Here is a 24,733-nt window from a genome sequence, read left to right as displayed (position 1 = left end):
CTCCGAATGGAGCCCGCCCCGCCTCACGAGCAGTCGGGGCACTCCGCCCTGCTTCTGAAACGCGCACGAAGGGGCCGGGCAGAAGAGAGGAGAGGAAAGGAGAGGAGAGGTGGAGTGCCAGCGGTGCGAGGCGGTGCTTGAAAGCAAGATGGCGCCGGCGGTGAGGGGGCTGAAGAACCTGGTGTGGCAGAGTGAGTGTGGAGTTCTCGTGGTCCGGGGCTGGGAGCGGCTGGGGGTCGCTCGGTGGGCGGCGCATTAGGCCGCTCGGTCTGCCGGAGTGTTCGCCACAGTCGGCGCTGCTGAGGCATACCCTTTCCCCGTCGCCCGGCGCTTTGGGGCTGGAGTTCCCCTGGCCGTCGAGAGTGGGTCTGGGGTCTCTCATGGCGCCCCCGGAGGCGCGTTAGGAGGAGTGCTGGCTGTCGAAGCTGAGGGGCGACTAGGCTTGCCGTGGATGGTGGGAGGGCTGGGCCGGGCCCAGTCGGTTCAGCGGAGAGCCTGTTGTGTGGCAGAGCCTGTTTTGTGGCAGTAGGCTGGAGGTTAATGCTCATCCCCAGCTGATTCAGCTAGCACTCGGCGGGGTGGCGGAGGCGGCTGCCCTGGCTTGTGGCGGTGCCGCTTGTAACCTGCACTAATAGCACCTGGGTGGAAACGTTTTACGTTATTCCTAGATCAGGATGAACCACATAGAGTATAGCGTCAGCTCTTCAAGGACTTTCGTTCCTGTTGCTTTCTATATGGAAGTTTTGAAGAGTGCTCAAGGCTTTAGAAAGGGCTCTCAGTTTTTTTGCCCCAAGTGGCACTGGCGGTATTCAGAAGCTGGAGGTTTTCCCAGATACTCTAATAAACGAACTGCAGGGGTTTGTCGCCATGTTTAGGAACAAGTTCTCCCGGTGTTTGTTAGAAAAAAATGGGTTGTAACTGCTCCATGTTTTACTGGAGTAGTAGCTAATAGCGTTTCAGGCAGTGTGAGACCGGGTGTAATACGCTGAAGTTGTGACTCCATGTACAGCTGAGCCAGCCTAGTGACTCACTCGCTGCAATGGGAAGATCCTGCTACCTTACGAGCTGCGTGGAAGAGAAAACAAGAAGAAGGGCGTCAAAGGAAAGCAGACTGTTCAGTGGTGTTCAGTGCTCGACTGCTGACATTTGTGGCCTGCTCGCGTTTGTTTAAAACGTGACCTTTAGAAATCTCTGTTTTTGCTGCTGCGTGTGCCCAGGCTCACTCTTGTGTCATTTTGTGCCTTGGACGCGTGTTCTGAGGTGTTACAGAAGACAGGCTTTAAAAGGAAGGAGGGAACTTGATGAGAATGCTAGAGGGTCATCCAAGTGTATAAAGGCTTTTGAAAATTACTTTGCTAGTTTGGACGTGACCTTGAGGAGGAAAGAGTGATGGTGAAGCAGTGCAAGTAATAAAACATTTATGTTACAAACTTTTCAAAAAGTGATTCTTCTGAAAAAGCTTGTTTAGATAACTCTTGTCTTTCCAAGATTGCAACCGCAAATAAAAATTGATGAAGTAAGTTTTAGATGCTTTTAGACACTTTGTTTATGGATAATTCAAGGCCATAAACTGCTGCTTTAAATGTTTCAGCGCGTGTGTTTGTGTGTTGTTTTTAGGCTAGTTGTCTGAAAATCATGTGTGGTGTGTGTCTTACAAAACTCCTTTGCTTATTCACAGAAGAGTACCTGTATTATCTGTGCAAAGAACGTTGTAGCTGTGTTCTGATGCAGTGCTTTCTATCATGATACCCCCTCTGTAAGGTGCAATTTCAGAATGGATCTAACCATAAGGAAGAGTGTGGGGGGAAAAAACCTACTTCACCAAAGCTTGTTGTCAGTTCATGGTTATGGGAGCAGGGGAAGCTACCAGTATGTAGGAGGCAGTAAGATAAAATTTAACTATACATTACATCTGTGTTTACCTGTAATAAGGTTATTTTCCCAAGGAATTGTCTTTAGTTTTTCTTACAACTTTAAAATCTGTTGTAGACGTGCATAAGATTCTAGACTAGTCTTGGGTGTAGTCATCTGTATAAATGACTCAGCATGTCTGCAATTTCATTTCCAGAGCACTTGCATACAGTGAAAGCTGTTGTAGTCCTTTCTTCAGGAAGCATGCTATAAATGGATCATTAACTTTGCTAAGGTGTGGTTTGCTTTTTTTGTTTGGCTGTTTTTTTTTTTTTTCACACAGGGATTTAGCAGTGTGCTGTTTCGTGAGGGTTGTGTATAGTTATTTTCTGGATCAGGGAGTAAAAATTGGGAGACAAAATGCCTTAAACTAATTGAATGCATTCACAGAATCAAAATAACTAGAGAGGGTAGTTAAATTTTATGGTTGCTTATGAAATTTGTGAGAAGGAAATTAAAGCTTTGAGAAAGATGGAGCGCTGCCTGGGTTTATGATTGCTTTTGGTGCATTCAGAATGCTTACTGCAAACAAATGAGATGATTTTGAGAACCTGTAGACCAGTCTAGGTCATTATTAGGGTAAAGCAGCTGCACATAAAAGACAAAATAACCAGCAGTTGGAATGCTGTAGGGGCAGGTATGCTGCACATGGTGCATTGACAGCTTGGAATTACATTTCGTAGCAGGAAAAAGCTGATTTCTGTTTGATAGAACTGGATTATTAATTTGTATGTTCTGGTTTATTTTATAGTATTGTAAGTAAAATATATTTGAAGCTTTTGGACAAAGCTCTCAGGCACTCCGTTTATTAAAAAGAACTCTGTAATACTAAGGATTAGTTCCCTCACAAGAGTGAGGAAAATATTATGTTCATGAAATTGAAGACTTGGGTTTTATGCTTTGTATACAAACCTAGAAAAAATGTAAGTAACAAATACACAATATAAAAGTTACAGGACAAAATGTGCCTGTATTGCATTCTGGATTCAGATGTTGCCAACAAACACATCTTGGTAGCAGTTATGATGAGTGTTCTGGAGTTTTATAGAGATTATATTAAAAAAGTAATAGGAGTCTCTACACCAGTCCAAACAGACCTTGAACGCGTTGTAAACTATGGATTGTCTATAAGAGGAAGGATGTTTAACTAGAAGCAAGGCAGAGGGCAAGTTTGAGGAATGATAACAGGCTTTGGAAATTGTATAAGCAGAAAAAGCCTTAGGAGAACTGAGCTCAAGTTCTGTTGTTTAGTAGCATAAACAAAATACACTAAGGGTATCCTGGAAATGTGTTTTTTGCTAGAATAAATTTTACAAGCTTTTTTTGAGTTTATTAGGTGGAGTGAGTTTTTTTGGGTTGCTATGAATAATGTTAATGCTGCAAAAGTAGCTTGAATGTTTTGAAAAGCTGCAGCATAAAGTACTCATCACAGTATCGCAGTATAACTAAGGTTGGAAGAGACCTCGAGGACCACTGAGTCCAACCTGTCACCACAGATCCCATGACTAGACCATGGCACCAAGTGCCGTGTCCAGTCTCCTCTTGGAACACCTCCAGGGACAGTGACTCCACCACCTCCCTGGGCAGCCCATTCCAATGATGAATGACTCGCTCAGTAAAGAACCTTCTCCTCACTTTGAGTCTAAACCTCCCCTGGTGCAGCTTGAGACTGTGTCCCCTTGTTCTCGTGCTGGTTGCCTGGGAGAAGAGACCAACCCCTTCCTGGCTACAACCACCTTTCAGGTAGTTGTAGAGGGCAATGAGGTCACCCCTGAGCTTCCTCTTTTCATCTTGCAAAAGAAACACATTAGTGTGGAAGTCTGTGTAGGACATCTTTGTAAGATGCAACCATGAAAAGCATAAAGTAGGACTTCTTGAGAGTGTTCTGTGTGGAGCAGTGTTAAGAGTTGGTGAAACTGAAATGAAATGTACAAGCTTTTTAACTCATGTTTATCCCAAAGGTGTCATAGTAGGAAAAGATGACTACTTTATTTAAGATCACTTCAAATTCCTGAAAGAACTAGTGTTTTCTTAGGCTTATTCTGGAATTCTAGCGAAAGGATGTCTGAAGTTAGGCATGTATTTAAAAATGTGTGTCTTTGTGAATGTGTTGGTCCAGCTGCCTTTCCTTAGAGTAGCTTAACATTTTGCATGTGCACAATCCACTTGAAGCTCACTATAAGGAAAACAAAAAAAGGTGAAATATTTACAGTTCTGTCATCATTCAGACCATTATTTTTTTTAATGGAACTGTTTATTATTGGAATAAAATTGAGCTACATCTTTCTGAAACCATGTGCAGCCATGCAATTCTGTAAAAGTATTAATTAAAAAGGGAAAAAAAAAAAAGTTTGTGTTCTTTTTAAGGGCTCTAAACATAGGCATCTAAATGGGTAAATAATTATTTTTTTTTTTAATTAATAATTCCTCTGACTGGTAAACTACCTCTGTTTCTTCTCACAGAGCTGAAATCATCAGTATTTGATGACTGCAGGAAAGAAGAAGAATGGAAGGTATACTTCGGTTTTAAGTTTTGTAAGAAAGTTAGAATCACTTAGAACGAGTATCAACAGAGTATGCAACAACAAAACAGTTCATGTCTGGTACCTTCACTTAATATTGTGTTCTGTCCAAGTAATGGATTTTAGTTAACTCAAATTTCTGTATAAGGAAATCTAAAGTCTAATGTAGTAGAGCAAGCAGTTGTCTCAATTTTCAAGTTTTGAAGACAAAATGAACTGCTTCTGTTTATCTTCATTTTTCTTTTGAAAGACTTCAACTGCTGTGCAGTAGATGTGGGGTGGGATTCAGCAGTACAGTACCTGCTAAAGCTGCTTAAGCTGTAAAACAGTTTTAGAATAAGTATAGATCTGTTTAATCAGGCCATAGGATAAATTAGCAGAAATTTAAAAGACTTGTGTCAAAGTGAGTGTTAAAATGCTTTCTAGGAGAAGTATTGGGGACTATCTGCTTACTTAAGATGGAGCTCATCTGGTGAAATCATGTATGTAGGGAACTGCCTCCTGATTAATTTCTACTGCAAAGTGGCTATATGCATGTGATTAAAAAATACATGCTAATAAAATAGATTTCAGCTTCAGGTTCCTATGGCAGGTTGTTAAGGAAATAACAGTGGTTTGCTATAGTTGGTGATCTAAATACTTGTATTTTTTAAAATATTTTTAGATAATGCTTTTAGATGATTACACTACTAAATTACTGTCACTGTGCTGCAGAATGACTGACCTACTGGCAGAAGGTATCACAGGTGAGCATAATTTTTGTTATACATACAGGTGGCAATATCTTGGTAACACACGGGAGGGGGAAATTATGGTAGCCTTGCACGATACTGCCTTAATTTGGTTGATGAAGACAAGTGGCTCTGGGATATTAGACTAGCAGTCATTCTGCTTTGTAAAGTAATTAACTGATTGTGTTTTAAAATCTTTTTAAATGCAAAATGTAATGTTTCTTTACATAGAAGCTAAACCTACTTTTAAAAAGTCTTTAGCAAAAAAATGGCTGTGTTCTTGGGACTTTGTGTTGCTGCTTTTGTGCTTTTTAAAATTGTGTTGACATGGTTTGTTTGGGGGTTTTGGGTTGTTTTGTGGTGGGAGGTTTTTTTCAGGGGAGGATGGAAGTGTGTGTTTCTTTGCTAATGCCCAGGATGGGGTAGATGAGAAAGCTGTCTGTCACAGACTGATTTTAAGGATCTGGTAGTTGAAGTGAAGGGAAAATGAGTTCAGTAAAGAACTAAGGGAATGGAGTAAAACATACAAGAATAGGAAAATTAGTCTCTGTGGTTTTTTTTCTAGTGTGTTCTGTAAATCAGTTATTTTTGTTGCTTTGATTTAATTTGTGCTCATGAAGAGCAGAGTTAGGTTATAAAGGCAGATAAATACTGAAGATGAGATGAGAGTAGGACACAGTAACAGATGAACTGATGAGAGGTGTTTTCAAGGAAGTGGATGTGAGGGAGGCAAGAAATTACATCTTAGTTGTGTATGGTGCAGATACAGAAAGCTTTCATTTCAAGAAAAGGTTAAATAAAAATGTAATTAAAGAAAAAAAAAACCAACAAATCCAAACAAAACAACAAACCTTAAGACTTGATTACAGCAATGAATTATGTAACTAGAATAAACACACAAACAACATTAACAACAATTGGATTATCACTTTTCCAAACAGGTTAGGAGTGCTGGGTGCTGCACTTTGGCCACAACAACCCCATGCAGCGCTACAGGCTGAGGTCGGAGTGGCTGGAGAGCTGCCAAACAGAAGGGCACCTGGGGGTACTGATTGACAGCTGGTTGAACATGAGCCAGCAGTGTGCCCAGGGGGCCAAGAAGGCGAATGGCATCCTGGCCTGTATCAGAAATGGTGTGGCCAGCAGGAGCAGGGAAGTCATTGTGCCCTGTACTCAGCACTGGTTAGGCCACACCTTGAATACTGTGTCCAGTTCTGGGCCCCTCAATTTAAGAAGGACATTGAGACACTTGAGCATATCCAGAGAAGGGCAACGAGGCTGGTGGGAGGCCTAGAGCACAAGCCCTATGAGGAGAGACTGAGGGAGCTGGGCTTGTTTAGCCTGGAGAAGAGGAAGCTCAGGGGAGACCTTAGTGCTGTCTACAACTACTTGAAGGGTGGTTGTAGCCAGGAAGGGGTTGGTCTCTTCTCCCAGGCAACCAGCACCAGAACAAGGGGACACAGTCTCAAGCTGCACCAGGGGAACTTTAGGCTCAAGGTGAGGAGAAGGTTCTTCACCGAGAGAGTCTTTAGCCATTGGAATGGGCTGCCCAGGGAGGTGGAGAAGTCACTGTCCCTGGAGGTGTTCCACAGGGGATTGGACGTGGCACTTGGTGCCATGGTCTAGTAGTCATGAGGTCTGTGGTGACAGGTTGGACTTGATGATCTTTGAGGTCTTTTCCAACCTTATTGATTCTATGAGTCTATGAGTAGGCTTTAGTGAAGTACTGTTTCTTTGTCTGCTGGAATGTTGCTCCATTTCCTTGATGCTGACCACTGTCAGAAGTGAGTAATAGGTGGATTGGGATAGAGCTTGACTATGCAGTATGGCTGTTCAGATAAGACTTTGGTTTTTTACATGTAAATTTCTTTGTGTAAATTTCACACACTTTTCTTCCCTATAACTTCATGTTATTTTTTTCCTATCGTAAAACACATTTCAAAGTTGCTCTTTATGACTGCCATTCCTGTGATGTTTATTAGTGTGCCACCCCACCAAACTTTTTACCTGCCTGGTTTTGAAATTTATAAGCATATGCAAAATGTAAATTAACCTACTTTTTAAGTAGCTTTAGGTTCAGATTTAGTTAATTTTCTGTAAGTAGCAAGACACTTCTTATTCCAACTATTTAGTATTACATGATTTTTCTGGGAGTATAATAGCCAAGATGTTCACATTTCATTTTTTGGTATGTATTTTTAATAGGAAGAAGTAATACTTACCCTCTCTGAGAAACTTATCCTGTTAATTAGTTACAAACCTTTTATTTTTAGAGAATGTGCTACTGAAAAGAGCCTGTCTTTCTGCATCCAGATGCCTGATTACTGGTCTTTATTCTTCTGCCTCAAAATTACTGAGCAGCGTGAATTTCTCTGCATTCTCAAGCTAGTGTACTGCAACACTATAATAAACAAAGAAAACTCAAGAGCTGAGTGAAGCTGATTTGCAAAAAATGTCTAATTTGTGCCTGCAATTATATTGAAACAGAGTAAGTGCACAGGAAATAGGCAAACAAGGATTACAACAAAAGACAGAAGAGGCTCTAGTCCAAAATGATGTCCTGCATCATTTCATTCTGCTGCTTCTTCAGTGTCTTGGAGAAAGAACAATTTTGCTGAGGCAGTTCTCTTGCAAGATATTTCATCCTGGGCCCCATAGTTTGAGCATGTTTGTATTGCTGTATCTTTCTGTATGAGGGGAAAATCCTGCTTGTGTAGATAGTCAGGAAAAAAATAGTCTTACAAATTTAGTTGACAGTAGACTGAGAGTAGAATAATTCTTGTGGTAACTTGATATGTTTAAATAAATATCAGAGTTCTCTTTGCAGAAGATGGGTCTTTGCCACTGACTTTGTGGTCAGCTTGATTGGTGTTGTTTTATCACCTGTATACTAAAATGTGTGGTTCTTTCCTTACCGATCCATAAAGTTCTTAATTATAACAATATAATATTTACTTTAAATTATAACAATATAATATTTACTTTAAATTATAACAATATAATATTTACTTTAAATTATAACAATATAATATTTACTTTATAGTGGTGGAGAACGTATATAAAACCCGTGAGCCTGTCCCACAAATGAATGCAATATATTTCATAACCCCCACCAAAAAGGTTAGTATTTTGAAGAAAATGCAATTAGATCTTTCAGACTGAAAAAACCAAGCATTTAAAACATTTATTTACTGTGTACAACTATGTAGTGTGATACTCCTCTGTGTGATGCTTCATTTACACTTCATTTTGCCTAATGAAAAGACAATGAGGTGTCATCATAGAGTGTGTTGCAAACATGTACCTTCTGATCAGTGGAGGCACTGTTTCATTGCTTAGATACTGCTGACCTCACTGAAAGAGATGTTTTATCGAGTAAATGTGCAATACACTGAGTAACAGCATTCAAAGTAATGGCTTCAATAAGAGTTTACTGTAGTTCTTGAGAGAATGTCAGCACTGTTAGAGGTGGAAAACGATGCATGTGTTCTGCTTTGTGTGCTTCCTGAAGTTATCTTGGTGCATGACTGACCTTGTTGGTCTGGAATTAACTCTCATACTTAAGTGTTTTCTGTTCCTATACATGTTCATTTGCAGCATTCCTAGTCAGGACTAAGTAATAAACAGGGCAGGAGGAGGGGAGGGAGGAGCTTTGGTATGTGAGGAAAGGAAAAATACTGCAATGACTTTTTTTTTTTTTTTTTTTTAATCCCTTACTTTTCCTCCCCCTGTTAGTCTGTGGATGGACTTATTGATGACTTCATCACTAAATCATCCAGCAGATACAAAGCAGCATATGTGTATTTCACTGACTGTAAGTAAACTTTTATGTTGTAGTTTGATAGCTTTATATATGTAAATAAGGAAGCTTCCTCATTTTCTTTCTTGTAGTTTAGTGTATGAAAACTTTTGATCCTGTTTCTTGGGATAAGATTAGAGACTCCAGTCATTAACCATATTTGGGTTGCCAGGACTTGGTCACCATGCTGTGTGGCAGTAGTAATTTCTTTTGCAATTGCCAAACATGAATCATTCCCCACCTCAGCTTTTAATGTAGGTAATCTCGTTTCATTTTTAAAGTATCCCAGTCCTCTCCTGTGTGGGAGAGTATGGGGACAGACAATTCAAGTAAAACTATGTATCACATATGAAGAAAGTAAGTCAAAAATACAGATGGAGAATTTGCTGCAATAACAATGTTTTTCAATTGATTATTGAAGGCTGTTCATTCAGGCTTGTGAGCCAGCTTTCTCCCATCACCCTGAAGCAGGTACCTACTTAGTCCATTCTTGCATGATATGAATTGCGAAGCAGAGACAATTAGTGCAAATTACTGTAGCTGTGTGTTAAGGGCAAACAGGAACCCAAATGTGCTGCTGAAAGCAGCGTGTGAGTTGTGGTTGTCTTCTGTGGACGTCTGTGGATGGTGCAGACCATAGACTGAATGTTCTTGATGCAGTTGCCAATTTATTATGAAAACCTCTTGGTTTCTTGTTTCATTTTATGCTGATAGAGCAGTTCTTGTTCTGAAAAAAATACTGCTGTCTTGCTGCATATTCCTTTGTTGCAAGTGTCCAATGTTTCAGTTTGGATACTGGCCTAAACTCTTCAGTATGAGAAGAGTTGGCGAACTAGCTATCCCTTCCAAGTCTGTGCAGTATTGGTGTTCTCCAAATAGTCCTTACATTCAGTTTCCAGACTGAGATCCAGCATGGCAGGCTGTGGCGTAGTGGAACATCTTTGAGATCTTGAATTAATTTCCATATTTCTTTGTTTTCCTGCTTGGTGTGTACATGTTGTTTGTCCTTTTTTTTTATAGCTTGGGAAATGTTTTCTCTGCCCTGTAGAAGAAATAGCAGAAACTTTTGCTTTGATAAAATCAATATTCTTCACTGCTGCAGACTGCCAAAAGTTAGCAACAAATGACCAGCGATGCTTTTTGAAAATGTATTGATTATACTTTTCCTTTCACTTTAGGAAGATTTGGCAACTCTTTTGTGTGTTACTGTTAGTTAGTTCTCAATTTAGAGTTGTCTGTTCTGCACACTGTGAGTTTATAAGTGAATTAGCAGCTGCCATACACACAGATGATTTATATGTAGATTTTTTTTTTAAAGTTTGTCCTGACAACCTCTTCAATAAAATTAAGTCTTCCTGTGCAAAATCAATAAGAAGATGCAAAGAGATCAACATTTCCTTCTTCCCTTATGAGTCTCAGGTGCGTTTCATTCTTTATCTCAACAGTAATTAGTCTGGAGGACTATTTCCAAGTGTTGCTGACCTGCCCAGAAAACAATTAAACAGAAGATAGCTTTGATTTTGTTTTACTGACAAACTGCCCGTAAGATACATTGCCTTTCTGGCCTATTTCCAGTGATAGTCTGTATTTTTATTGGATGAAAACCAATGCTCTTGTACTCAAAGATTTACTGTTTGCACTTGACCTCTTTGTAAGACTTGGAGTCAGTTGCATTAGAGAGGTCAGAGAGGAAATCTGTTCCTTAATAGAGGGAAAGTATTCTGGTTTGTCTTTAACAAGCAGTGAAGTTTATTAGTACTTATCCTGAGGGGCTATTTTGACAGACTGGTTAGGCTGGTGCTTAGGAATAAGTGAAACTAACTGCTTGAAAAAGAGAAAAGGAGAGCAAATAGAATAAGAGAACTAAGGAGAAACATATTTTAGGAACAGACAATGTAATTTTTCTTTTTCTTTCTTTCTTTCCTTGGTTGTGCTTTACACAGGTATTTACTCTCAATGTCCCAGATGCATTTTACCGCTGTTACAGTCCAACTCTGGACAAGGCAAAGGATAAAGATGCTGTAATGCAAGTAATGGCTGAACAAATTGTTACCTTATGTGCCACACTAGATGAGAATCCAGGAGTACGATATAAAAGGTGGGGCAAAAATAGCAGTATATGGTGTAGTGCTTTCACTTCTAGGACTCCCCATAGTGTTTGAAAATAGCTTAAGGCTGCAGTATGCTTTCTTTTATTGTGGATTAATTGCTTTGTTAATCCACAACTCTAAAATATGAAATGATAGGCATTTGTTATGTGTAGGCAGATTTCATGCAGCAGTACTTAACTGTACCCAGTTTTGTTATGAACTGCTTGTTTGGTGTGTGATCAGTAGGATGACACTAATCATGTGTCATGCATGATACTGTAGCAGAACAACTGTGGTTCATACATTTTTGAGGCAAATGGCAACTGAATGTCTCTTTAGTAGAGATATTGAGGAGAATGCCTCCTTCGGGCTTTGACAGAGTACACAGTGGTAGACTTGAAGTCTAAGTAGGCATATGAAATTATGCCCAGGAGTTTCATTCTGTGGTGTCATGTGAAGCAGTGCCTTATTCTCTGTGAAGGTAGCAAAGAAATAATTAATTCACTGTTCTTCCTTTTGTGCTGTTGTCTTTCTTGTTTCCTGCCTCTGGATGAGACTTGTAGGTGCTGGGCCATCTGCCAGCTAATGTCTTTTGGCTGAAGCTGTTTCTACTGTGTGAAATACCTGTAATATAAGAGTGAAAATGTATTGGAAATATTTTAGAATGGAGTTCAGAAACTGCTTGTGAAACCAGAGGATCAAGCTAGGGAGTTCTTTCTGACTGAAAGGTAGCAGTTTAGTGTTTTTATGAGAAACTTACTTTTGCATGCTTCCTTTTCTCCCAGCGGACCAACTGATAAAGCCAGCAAACTTGCACAACTAGTTGAAAAAAACCTTGAAAACTACTACAAGACTGATGAGAAAAGCCAAATAAAGGTAGAAAGTGAACTAAAATGTTTGCTTCTTGTGTTGGAACAGGCTTTGACAATACATTCTACAAAACCAGATTTTATTTATTAATAAAGGCAACTAGTTGCCATTTAGCTGTTTCTGTGTATGGAAGTAACATAGTGGTAGTAACTAATGTAGTAAATATGTATGTAAGCAAATATTTGTGTGATCAAACTAATTACTTATGTGATGATTTTCTAGACTAAAACGCACTCCCAATTAATAATAATTGATCGTGGCTTTGACCCAGTATCGACTGTACTTCATGAACTCACCTTCCAGGCAATGGCATATGATCTGCTACCAATTGAAAATGACATTTACAAGCAAGTATTTTTTTTTGTTAACAGACATAAATGCTTTATTCTTCAATATAAAAAAATCTGTTGAAGTGTTTTGCTGAGTTGTGCCATAGCACTGTTAACTGCTTACATTATGTAAGGGTTGCTCCAGTACTTACTGGCCTTTCCTCTTGGATTTGCAATTTCCTCATTTTAACTTGCTCATTTAGCTGAGATTAGGAAGGATCCAATTGATATTTTCAAATTTTGAGTCTAACAAACTGCAGTTTTTGAAAACCAAAGAACTTTATACTACTCTTGAAGCGAACCTTGGCAGTGCATGTTCAGGTTCTCTACCTTTTCTTCTGTTCTCTCAACCTTCTTGACCTAACAAGACCAGTAATTGAATATGGAGGGAAAAGCACAGTTATTTCTCAGGAATGCTTGCTTCTGTAGCTTCATACAACTTCTATAGTTATTAAAATGTGCCTATTTCTGTCCAAAACACACTCTTTAAGTAGGCCATGTTTGGTTCATAAGCATTATCACTCTTTGGAAGAGCGTGACATTGTTTTGTGCGAGGCATGTACTTTGTTGGATTGTCCTGACACCAACCATTTTGCTAGGATTTTGCTTTCTGATCTACTACAGCAAGTAGGACCTAATAGGTGATTAGTTAATAGGTGATTGTTTAGTTAAGCAAACAGGAATGCCTTATCTGCTGTCAGAAACAGAGTAAATGTTTTCATAGAAGACATAGAATTTACTGGGTATGAAAATGTAGCAGAGTGTGGGGGTTTTTTTGGTTAGTCATGGTCTGAATTTAATAACTAATGGTGTAATTTTATTTTACTTTTTTTAAATCTGCTTCCTGGCCATATACATTATGTGAGTTTCTATGGATGTGAAAATCCTACATAGTATGATTGCTTGTCTTGCTCTATAGATTTGTTTCTGTTTGTAGAAAAATAATAGCCGGTTTGAAGTGGTGTGAAGCATGTTTCTTGTGTATGTGAAGTAATTTGTCTTGCTTAGACTATTTTGTTAGTGAATGGGACTTTGTTTTCCTTCAGTTATAAAATGTCTAGATGCAAGAAACTGCACTTTGCAATCTTAATGTGCATTACTTTGCATGCAGTTTGCATTTGAAGCCAAAGGGAAGCTGATGCTGGAAGCAGAAGGGAATTGAGATGCATGTAAATGCATGATTCATATTCTGGCTACTGTTGGTTTAAGGGAATCTGCAGAAGCTATTGCTCCGAAGTACCATTTTAAAAGTAATCAGCTTTTTTTGTGTTCAAAGATCTAATTCACATAAGGATTTTATATACTACATTGTGTTGGGCAGTAGTTTGGCTTATAAGTTAAAACCTGTGTATGTTACTACTATTAGCATGTATATTGAGTAAACAATAATTATTAGTAGTCTAATGAGGTATGAGAGTGAGGGGGAAAACACAAGAAACCTTCCCAAACCAAATAACTGTCTAAATAAATTTTTTTTCTTGAAAGATACAAAACAGAGGGATCTGCCGGGAAGGAACAAGAAGCAGTTCTGGAGGAAGATGATGAACTCTGGGTGAAGATGCGTCACAAGCATATTGCAGATGTGATAGAGTATGTGAATAAATAACAAATACTAGTTAAAAATGCAAGTTAGACAAGTTTGTTAGAGTGTATTTGAGCTGTTAAATAGGAGTACAGGCAGTAGTGAAGATGATTTGCAGTAAACTGCACCCTATTAAATAGTTCATGCCAGGAAGAAAATACACTTTCAAAAACAAAATACCTACGGAAGTATGCGATTTTGCTAATATTAATTACAGTTAATTGAAAGATAGGGGAAAAAATTATATTCTGGGCAGTATCTTCAGATCTTTGGAATCTCAAGGGATTACTTTGCATAAAGAACTAGCAAGTTACTGCATTAAATGACATTATGCAGATATCCAAAGCAGAATGTTTAACTTAAGTATTCAGTGTTCAGTGTTTTCTGAAGGAGACCTGTATTTCCTGTATTTGAAGCTTTTATGTTCATTTGGAAGTTCTTGTTGCACAGGTCTTTGAAGATTTTAAGTAAAGGTCTTGAAATATTTAAGAACTGTGGTGCTGTTGCACTTATTTTCCTTTTTTTTTTCCTTCTTCTCTTTTTTTTTTTTTCCCCAGGGAAATACCAAAACTTTTGAAAGAAGTTTCAGCCAAAAAAAAGGCAGCAGAAGGAAAAGTAAGCTGTTTGAAGTATTGTTGGTTTAACTTTATCAGATCTATGTAATTCATGGCCCTATTACAAAAACTGAGGCTTCTCTCTATGGCATTCTTGGGGGTGGAAAGAAAGAGCAATGCTGCAAGAGAAAGGGAAATAATTATGTCAAACATGGGGGAGAAAAATTTTCAACTTGTATCATTTCTTCACAGTTATCAATATCTGCTCTGGCCCAGTTAATGAAAAAGATGCCACACTATCGTAAAGAGATCAGTAGGGTAAGGGGTCTTTTATTTCATCACTTATTCTGTATTCTTCTGTGGTGTTGAAGTACAATTCTACACTGCCACTTTGCTGTTATGTGTGCTGTATAACTTTTCTCCAAATTACTGTATTCACCTACTGTAAAATTTTGAGGGGAAAAAAAAATGTTTTCCAGGTATTCTATGGTATTCTGTATGTGAGAAACCAAATTATTTGTTTGCTCTGAGGACTGAAGACAGCATGCTAGTTAAATGTTTCAACATATATTAGGAGGTCAGTCTCTTCAGTCAAGGGTAAAACACAGAAGATGCATGTTGATAATGAGGGATAGTTGAAGGACTGACTCTTCCAGCCACTAAAGATGTTTGGTTGATGTATGTGTTTGTATTTTTGTTTTTTAAAGCAAGTTATGGCAACTTGGGATTTGTCTTTTTCTTGTTTTGTCTTACAGCAAGTTGTTCATCTTAACTTAGCAGAAGATTGCATGAGCAAGTTCAAATCTAACCTAGAAAGACTCTGTAAAATTGAACAGGTACGTTGAAAGGAACCAGAAACCAAACAACTTCCTGCAAATGCGGCTATTCTAGCTTTGCAGGAATGGATGCTTGTGTGGGTGGGTGTTTTGTTTGTTTGTTTTTTAAAACTGATGAAAGTAGTATGGCTCTTGCTTTTTTTTATCACTATCTGAGATAATAGTATTAAAGTTGAGATGTACAAGGCTTTTACTCTCCCAGTAGAGGGAAGTACTTCTTGAATTTTGTTTTTGTTGTATCTGGCTGGTTTCTATGACAATGATACTTGTTTACTCAGAACTCCTGTGAAGTTGTCTTATGAATGAAGTACCTGTTAGGCTGAAGCATACATTATACTACCAATCTCAATTTAAAAAAAATAGTTTTCTTTTTATATGACAGATTTAAGTGTTTAAAAGTGTTATAATGTAGTTGTTACAATGCTATAATAATTGTGAAAGACTTCTGATGTTGAGTTTACATTGATGCAGCATGATTCTTTATTGAAACCAATGGTTTCAAAACAGAGAGAATCATGTGGTGTTTTAGGTTGTGGCTTTTACTGCTGGTTTGACAACTCACTAAACCCACCTTATTTGTGTGGTGTTTGGTTTGTGGTGTGTTGGTGGTGGTTGTTGGTTTTTTTTGGTGTTTTTTGTTTGTTTGGGTGTTTGTGTTTTGGGTTTTTTTTAATTGTTTGTTTATTTTAGGACTTGGCTCTTGGAACTGATGCAGAAGGTCAAAAAGTGAAAGACTCAATGAGAGTCCTCCTTCCAGTTTTGCTCAGTAAAAGTCATGAGAACTATGACAAAATCAGAGCTATTCTCTTGTATATCTTCAGCACAAATGGTATGATAAGCTGCTATTTCTTTCTTCCTCCCTTCCCTCTCAGTATTATGGTTCTTCAAGTTTTGTGGTGGTCTGGTATTTTTTTGTATTTGTTTTTTGATGGCCAAGTAGCTGCTTCTTTAATGGCATTATTATTGATAAAGAAGTTCAAAGATTCAACACAAGTGCAGATCTATACAGTGTTTTAGCAGTGTTCCAGCTCTTGAATGTGTGCAATGGTGTATTTGTAGCGATGGTGTAAATTTGTTACCACCATTTGTAGCAACATGAGGCATGGCTTCCACTATACAATTTGAAGCCAAGATGTTTCCAAGTCAAGAGCTTTATTGTGGAGACCAGCAAGACATTTCTTGTATTGCACAGTTAACTTATATATTTTTCTAATGCAGTGTTGTCAAGTTCTAATTGGTTACATTTCTACTGACATGCATGTAAGCAAAGAGTACAATGGGTTAATGCTAGCAAACTAGCTTCTTAACATATCCAGCCCAATCCTGCCTGGTCTCTCTCTGTTACTGATAAGGTGTACATTCCTCTCTCAAAGAAAAAAACATAACCGTCCCAGACCTATCTGATAACAGCCCTTCTCCTACATAAATGTTCTCATTTTTGCATAGTCTTGAAGCTATTAAAGGGGGAACTCCATGTGCATTGCAACCTGAAAATTGTCAGTGGGAGGAATTTGTAGTAGAGGAGAGGGGAATTGGCAGATGTTGTTCTAAGTAACCTATAACAACGATGAGTTGTCTTCTCAAAATGAACCATTATACAAAATGTTATCTGAAATATGATTATTATGTTAAACTTAGACCGGCCAAACAATTAAAGAAGAGGTAACAGCTGAGAGTGTGAGACAAAATTGGTCTTAGAGTGACGCAGCAATTAAGTTGTCTTTTCCTTACATTGAAGGAACTACCCAGGAGAACTTGGACAAGCTGATCCAGAATGTACAAATAGAAAGTGACAGTGATATGATAAAGAATTGGAAATACCTTGGCATTCCTATTATCACTTCAGTAAGAATTTATTTATTCATTTTGTATTTTCCTACCATCCAAGCACTTGCCTACAGCTCTTTCAGCTATTCTTAACACTGCTTATCCGGGTCTCTCTTTTTTTGGAAGCAGGCAATTACTAGCAAATCTTGGATTTTTGTTGTGTCTAAGAGGTAAATCCTTCAAACAATTATCATGAATGAATTTCAAAGTAAGATACCTATCATACTGCCTCTAAAATGTTCAGATGGTGGCTAGTTTTGCACTGTGCCAACTTACTCAGGTCCTTTTTTCTGAAATGAGTATTTCTAGTGTATCATGAATCCTTCAGTTAATAACTGTTGTTCTTTATGTAAAAATTTTGCTACTGATTCTCCCATCCTCTTTCTGTTAACTGGGAATAAGTTTCAAAAATCCAAGTACACTGTAGGTAATACAACCATGTTTTAATAATCTCTTCAGTCTGGTGCTCAGCAGTATAAACACCCAAGAAGGGACCGTTCTTCAGAAGAAATTTTCCAACTTTCTAGGTGGACGCCTGTTATCAAGGATGTTATGGAGGTAAACTTGTCCATCTACTTAATTCATGGGTACAGTGCAGAATTTTACTAATCAGTTACAAACAGTCTTCTGAAATTCTCTAGTATCTTGAGTTACTTTTGTTGAATGTGACTGTTGAGACCAAGGGATCATTTCTGGTCTGTCTGTATTACAGAATAATAGACTGCTCTGTTGTAGTGGGTTGAGAGAGAAGGCCTAGCTTTCCCTCCCCCACAAAGAGGCAAAAAAACACAGCTAACTCAGTCAGAGAAGCAAAAGAATGCTATATTTACAAGCAATGTGAAAAGGCAGGTTAGATATACACAAGGTATACAGTATTTACAATATATATACAGAAATATACAACAAAGAAAAAAAACAGGAACAAAATTCCCTCCTCCAGACAGAGGAGGGTTCCCCCCCTGTACCCCACTCTCTCCCCCTACCTCCCTTTTTTCCCAAAAAGGGTTAGAGAGAGAGAAAGGCAGTTAAGGAAGAGGCCTTCAAGCACATGCAGGATTAATGCTTATCTTATCCAAGGTGGCTCTGGCTAGGTGCCCAGAAGCAGGCAAGCTGGAAGGGAGAGGGAAAGGAACGAACTGAGGAAAAATTCCAACTGCACTAAAACTTAAAGCTGCGTTCTACCAATGAAATTCATTTAGACCTGTCTTTGTTTACAAAATATTCAGCCAGAGTGTCCCAGCACTGTCCCTTTCTTAAAGGCACAGCCTCAAACGGTCACGTCTGTTTAGCAATGCTCTTACTGGAGGTAGTTTTAAAGATTAAGAAAATGAAAGTCGAAAGATTTTTGTACAGCTTGTTGTATGATTGGCAGTGTTTAGTGTAATCTAGAGCTCTGGGTTGGTTTTTTTTGGTTGTGTGGGTTTTGTGTGTGTGAGATTGGTTGGTTGGTTGGTGGCTGGTTGTTTTTTGTTCAGTTTTGTTGGTTTTTATTGGTAAGGTGGCTATTTTTTTGTTTTCTTTCTTTCCAATGGGTGTTTAAACAAAGTGTAGTTGCTCTGTCCTTCCTAAGCAACAGTTAGTGACTAGTGTGAAACTTTGCTGGACCTTTAGTCTGTCCCAGTGCTGTCATTTGTAGGTTCTTGGTGACTCACACATCCTTTTGTGTTTTGAAGGCATCCTAACTCCTTTGACCTACTGCAGTAGGGAATTAAATATGCTAGGATTATTACAAATTAAAAGCTGGTAGTGATATCTGAATAGTAAAAACAGTATTATGTTTATACAGAAAACACATGTACTCTCAATTCCTTGTGATACAAAAGCCTTGTAATAAATCTTAGCATGATGTGGTCTAGCATTTTGCTACATAAGGATGTTGTTTATGAGCAGCAATTTGCAGCTGGTTGGTATGAGAAATTGCATGTGCTGGCATTAAATTCCAGCATGGAAGTTGAAATTTGGGTCTACATGGCTGTTTAAAGTGAATCTTCTTTTTTGCCCTTCAGGATGCTATAGAGAACAAACTAGATTCAAAACAGTGGCCTTATTGTTCCCCGTGTCCACCTACCTGGAATGGTTCAGGAGCAGTAAGGTAAATAGTTTAATTTTCTGGAGCATAATTTACCCATTTCTTAGTGTTTTTGACATGTACATTTCTAAAGCATTACAACAGGTGCTTACTATGTGGTGAAATAATGTGTAGAAGGCAATGTTAATGTGTGAAACTTGTGCTTTTAGAAATAGTATTTCCATCTTTCCAGAATGAGAAGTGAAACCGTTGAGCTTTTCAGTGTGTAATAGATTCAGGAATTAATTATTAGCGCACTGTGACAAAAGAATGTTTTAATCTCGTCTGAAAGTTACTTCTGCTGTGGTAGTGATGGTGGAGTTCTTGAAGTTAGTGACTTCAGTAAGTTAAATTCAACTTCTGTAGGCTCTCTCATTGCCTGTTAGACATCTGACCAGTTATCAGGCAGTGGTTTAGAGAAGTTCTGAAAAGCTGGAGGTTGCATTGCAACTGGATCTCTGCCTTCTAGGCTAAAGAAATCTGGCACCCTAGCAGAGAGAGATCATGAGTGCTTTCATCTAGATCTGTAATTACTGTATGTGTGTCAGAAAGTATATTTTAGTAGCTTATTTTTTTCATTTGTTCCTAGTTACATGAATCTTATTTGAGTATAGCCAGTTATTTATTTATATTTTTAGGCATTCTGTTCACATTTGTAGACTGAAAAGCCTAAACCACTTAGCTTTTTAAAGAAGCATGTATATGTGATGCTTCGGGGATATGGCAGTTGGGTTACAGTGGAGTTGGATTCGGTGATGTTGAAGGCTCTTTCACAGAATCACAGAAATACTCAGGTTGGAAAAGACCCTCAGGATCACCAAGTCCAACTGATAACCTTACTCTACAAGGTTCACCCCTAAACCATATCCCTGAGCACCACATCCAAACCACCTTTAAACACATCCAGGGCTGGTGAGTCAACCACCTCCCTGGGCAGCACATTCCAATGCCTGACCACTCTTTCTGTGAAAAAACTTTTCCTAATATCCAGTCTAAACCTACCCAGTTGTAGCTTGAGGCCATTCCCTCTTGTTCTGTTATGAATTACTCATGAGAAGAGGCCAGCACCAGCCTCTCTATAACGTCTTTACTGGTAGTTGTAGAGAGCAATGAGGTCTCCCTTCAGCTGCCTCTTTTCTAGTCTTAGTAATTTTATGTAAAATTAAGGTGCTTGGTAGTGTCCCTTATGTGCATGCAACAAGGTTTTGGTTTTTTCTTTGCATTTATTTTCCCCTTTGTGATAACAAAATAGTAGATAACAGAATGTGCTAACTTGTTTTTATTAAAATAATTTTAATTATCTATTTCTCTAAATTTATTAGTAATAAAGCCATTAAAAGCATTACTGCTTTAGTGTGTAACTTTGACAAGAGTTAACCTGTAAAGCCATATAAATGTTCTCCTGTGAAATGTTTACAGTGCACGTCAAAAACCTAAAGCTAGTTACCAAGAAGAGCGAAAGAGCAGTGCAAGACTGATTATATTTGTGATTGGAGGCATTACGTATTCTGAGATGCGCAGTGCTTATGAAGTTGCTCAAGCCTACAAGTCCTGTGAAGTTGTTATTGGTAAGCTGGTCTTGGAAAAGGGTGGTCTGTAGGGATTCACTGCATGTGTTTCTGGAAAGTGTAAGGATCTTTGTTCTTCAGTTCAGTAAACTCAATACAATAGCCAATACATTTCTTAAACTGCAATGATACTTGGAACTGCACAGTTTTATCTAGATGGCTTGATCTCTGTGTTCCCACTTTTTTATGCTGACAAGATATTAAGGACAAGAAATAGAGTTACGCTTTACACAAGAATCATCATGAATTGTCAGAGAAATGTGATATTAAAGTAGCCTCTTGTGTAGTAAAAAAAGATTTCAACAGACATATATATCTTTTTTCAGTTTCCTCACAGACTTGTGCATCTCCTTGTGCTTTACCTTCAGCTATGCTTACTAATCTTAATAGCTTGTGGAAGTAGTAGGAAAGCTGGCAGATAGGTACAAAATCATTCACTTTGGGAGGAAGGAAAATTAAGTATGTAAAACAAACAAACCCCAACCAACCAGAACAAAACCAAACAAAAAGAACAAAACTAAATGCCAAGAAACAACCAACAACCAAAAAAAACCCAAACAAAAAACAACCAACCAAAAATCCCACCAAAACAAACCCTGAACAAAATTCCAGAAAAAGTTTTTCAGTGTAACTCATCTGAGTTTGAAGTATCTTCTTGTCATGCTTTCTTCTGAGACTACACAAACCACACCATGAGTTAGCCGTATCCATTCTGCCCCTACTTCCCTCCAAAACTGAAGTTATGTCCCTCATCTTCAGATTCAGCAGTAAATACCAGAATTACCAGGTGGGGTGGTAATCTCTCACTGGTGTTTCAGCTGCAGCAAATGCTTGTTGTGTCACCTGCTGTGCTTCAAATAATCTTTTCCTATAATGGTGTTTAAATCTAGGTGCTAAAACATTTGCCCCAAACCAGACCTTCTAGATTCAAAACCTTACCGGAGACCTATATCCATCTTGAGTGTCAAATGGTGTCCAGGTGCAGGATCATCTAAAGCATTCTAAGTTTGAGATGTCTGTGTATGGGAATTCAAATTTAGTCTCCAGTTTCAAAAGAATGAAGTCTGTCTACCACAATTTTAAACAAATAAACACTCTTCCCTAAAGCAATGACAATCTTTTTTCTGAGACCTAGAGTCTGTTATCTCAAAATACTGGGTGGTGTTGTAGGTGTCTTTGTGTGTCTTTGTTTTTTTGGCTTATTTTTTGTTTGCTGGTTTAATTGGTGGTGGTATTGGTTTAATGCTTATCCTGGTTTTGAGAAGCAATGGAAAGACCAGGACAACAGGAATGTAGTTTAACAAGTCTTTCTTCATCTGGGACTTGCTACAGAGCCATGTTTAGTGTGAGTCCCTTTTTCGCTGTAATATTTGGTACTAACCTGAGCACCATCTTCCCTTTTGCTTAGAGGTGATTTTTGTAGATTGTGTGTAATCCTGACTTCTGAGGGCAGTTTACTGCAAGGTAAAAATTATCCTGTGTTTCTGATTGAGAAGTCAAGAAATACTAGCCTGTTCAGTTTGAAACTACTAAAACTAATGGTTCCATAGAAGCCTAATCTAACTGCAGGGTGACCCTTCAGGGAAGAAGTTACAGTCACTCTCAAGGAGAACAAGAGAGGTGGTTGTGCATTGCATAAGAATAATAAGGATTTTTTTTTTTTTTGGCTGCTCTAAAATTGGGATTTGTTGCAAGTTTTTTAAGGAAATGTTATTCAACAAGAGCCAACTTTCTGTAATTGATATTTCTGTGGAAAACTACTGTTTGTGATTAATCTCTAATCCAGATGGCTTCTTGATTGTAGGATAAAACCTGTCATTAATTCACCCTTTCACAGAACAGGCATTTTTCTTGGAGGCTGGAACAATAGCATAAAGCAAAAGGGACCCAGTTGCAAGCCTCTGTTTCAAAGGAGGCAGAGCAGGGACTTGAAACTTGTATCTAAAGAGTCATAGTTCAGGTGTCTGGATGTCTCAGTGTGTGGAGGAGGGACACTGCCTACCTAATGGTGATACTTATATTGATACGACGATGTTTTATGTGATAGAATATGAAAAGACTTTGAACTGTTGTACTTTTTAGTTTTCCAGGGGTAAAAAAAAACCCAAACCCTAGTGTGAAACTGGTCTTGTTTTTGTAAAGAGGGCATATCTAAAAATCATAATTTCAGACTTCCACAGTTAATACTTATGTTCTCTTGTCAGGTTCTACTCATATTTTGACACCTAAAAGACTTCTGGATGATGTGAAGAGCCTGAGTAAACCGAAGGATATGGTCTGCATTAAGGATGAATAGAAATGGTGATGTTTAAGGTGCATTAGGAAAGGACAGATAGTATGTACATATTCTTATGGAACTGACTTTTCCAGGTACTGTACCAGAGCCCTTCATGGTTCTGACTAATAGATTGTCATTCTGTTATTTAAATGTGCTGCTTTTTTGGGGGAGGGAATAGAAAGCAGGAGAGAGGAGTAAATCAACACATGATTCTTGGGTTGTATTTAGTATAGACAGTGCTGCACTGTAGATGTTTTTTCAAATATGCTAAAAATGACCATGAATATATATATATATAAACTGGAATTGTCTTTGAGCACTGTGAAGTCCTTCTACAATAGAGTATATTTCTAAAAATGATTGAATTAAAAAGGGCCTAGGCTCTTCAGTAGAACCTTCAGAAGAACATTTGTAAATATGAATTTATGTTAAAATTATTTAATGCAGTTCATAAATTAATAATTTATGTAAACTGACTCACAAAAATTCTTTATATGTAATTGTGAGAAATCACGATTTTGTTTTTTTCTTTTTGGATGGTGGTGGGTAAGGCAGAATGTTAATGATGGAAGTACTAAGCAGTTCTAATTTCAATAAATAAATTTGGAGAAATGCTGCCAACTGTGCACTGAAGTACACTTTTAAGTATATGCAGGACTTATTACTAAAGCTTTTACAAAAACCCAGAATTTCGTTCAAACTTCCTTAGGATTGTGTCTACATAGTCATCTGGTTTAGAAGTTGAATTGCCTGGGCTATAGAAGTTCCCAGATTTAAACGTGAATTCTTCTGAGGGAGTAGGAGAAGGGGTAATTGGAAAAGGAAAAGCAAATGTTTGCTCTGGACATCAGGTTCATTTGGTGACTCAGGATAAACAAAAGTCTAGCAGTGCTTGTAGTGTAGAAAATATTTCTATGGAAGAGACTGGTTTTCTCAATTGGATCTACAGCAAGTATTTCAACTATTAAGTTCATCTGCAAAGTAGTAACAGGGACATTCCAAACAATCTAGCAGAAGGGTGTGAGTGTTTTACTATGCTGTGCTGTTTTCTTAAGCTAAATAAAGCAAAACCGAGGAGAATAAGGAGACACAAGTGAAGTTACAAGGATATAGAATCAGAGTATAAGGAAGAAAAAGGTCAGTGATACTGTTGGCTGCAAATTATGGAAGAAGCTCTGAAGTAGCAAGTCAGTGGTACACAGCAGCTATTCTGCTTCTATGAACAGTCTGTATTCTCTCCATGAACTGGTAAAACCGTTTAGGTTTGCCTGTAAATGACTGTCTTTTTTAAGCAATGCAGTGCCACTTCTCACTTGAAGTGATGACTTCCATCTCTCTTAGACTTTGAATAGAACAGAATAGAATGGAATTAACCAGGTTGGAAAAGACCTTCAAGATCATTGAGTCCAACCTATCACCCAACACTATCTAATCAACTAAACCATGGCACCAAGTGCCCCATCCAGTCTCTTCTTAAACACCTTCAGTGACGGTGACTCCACCACCTCCCTGGGCAGCCCATTCTGATGGCCCATCACTCTTTCTGTGAAGAATTTCTTCCTAACATCCAGCCTAAACCTCCCTGGTGCAGCTTGAGACTGTGTCCTCTTGTTCTGGTGCTGGTTGCCTGGGAGAAGACTGCTTCAGTGAGTAGGATCCCTAATAACACAAGTCCGTTAGCTGCTTGTAGTGCTTGTGGTCCTTGCAGTTTCATGGGTTTCAGAAGGAAAATCACAGATTACTTTTCTTGGCCCCCACTGTATTTCTA

The 24,733-nt window shown here is 38.4% G+C and overlaps 1 protein-coding gene across 3 annotated transcripts; it reads left to right on the top strand.

Annotated features, from left to right (window-relative positions):
- Positions 1-60: 60 nt before the first annotated feature.
- Positions 61-23,577, top strand: STXBP3 (syntaxin binding protein 3). 3 transcript variants are annotated; one of them, XM_068140950.1, is made up of 20 exons: positions 117-191; positions 2,069-2,146; positions 4,375-4,424; positions 5,098-5,179; positions 8,208-8,284; positions 8,900-8,978; positions 10,282-10,382; positions 10,907-11,061; positions 11,839-11,929; positions 12,146-12,270; positions 13,738-13,842; positions 14,392-14,449; positions 14,641-14,706; positions 15,144-15,224; positions 15,915-16,053; positions 16,963-17,069; positions 17,511-17,609; positions 19,058-19,143; positions 20,539-20,687; positions 22,892-23,577. In XM_068140950.1, the coding sequence occupies exons 4-20, from the start codon at positions 5,101-5,103 to the stop codon at positions 22,981-22,983; spliced, it is 1,689 nt and encodes a 562-aa protein (XP_067997051.1). In that variant the 5' UTR covers positions 117-191; positions 2,069-2,146; positions 4,375-4,424; positions 5,098-5,100; the 3' UTR covers positions 22,984-23,577. The 3 variants fall into 3 exon arrangements, with proteins under 3 accessions (XP_067997050.1, XP_067997051.1, XP_067997052.1); XM_068140949.1 differs by lacking the exon at positions 2,069-2,146 and having other exon boundaries at positions 61-191; XM_068140951.1 differs by lacking the exons at positions 117-191; positions 2,069-2,146; positions 4,375-4,424; positions 5,098-5,179 and adding an exon at positions 7,467-7,652.
- Positions 23,578-24,733: the final 1,156 nt, after the last annotated feature.

This window comes from Melanerpes formicivorus, unplaced genomic scaffold (genome assembly GCF_026170545.1).
Source record: "Melanerpes formicivorus ecotype bairdi unplaced genomic scaffold, bMelFor1.0.p_v2 SCAF_7, whole genome shotgun sequence".
Taxonomy (NCBI): Eukaryota; Metazoa; Chordata; class Aves; order Piciformes; family Picidae; genus Melanerpes; species Melanerpes formicivorus.
The sequence above is the reverse complement of the archived record's forward strand: the minus strand, read 5'-3'. Positions and strand labels throughout refer to the sequence as shown.

Coding starts and splice junctions, on each gene's coding strand:
- STXBP3 (XM_068140949.1), top strand. CDS start 149: ATGGCGCCGGCGGTGAGGGGGCTGAAGAACCTGGTGTGGCAGA. Junction 11,930..12,145: donor ATGAGAAAAGCCAAATAAAG/GTAGAAAGTGAA, acceptor ATGATTTTCTAG/ACTAAAACGCACTCCCAATT. Junction 15,225..15,914: donor GACTCTGTAAAATTGAACAG/GTACGTTGAAAG, acceptor TGTTTATTTTAG/GACTTGGCTCTTGGAACTGA.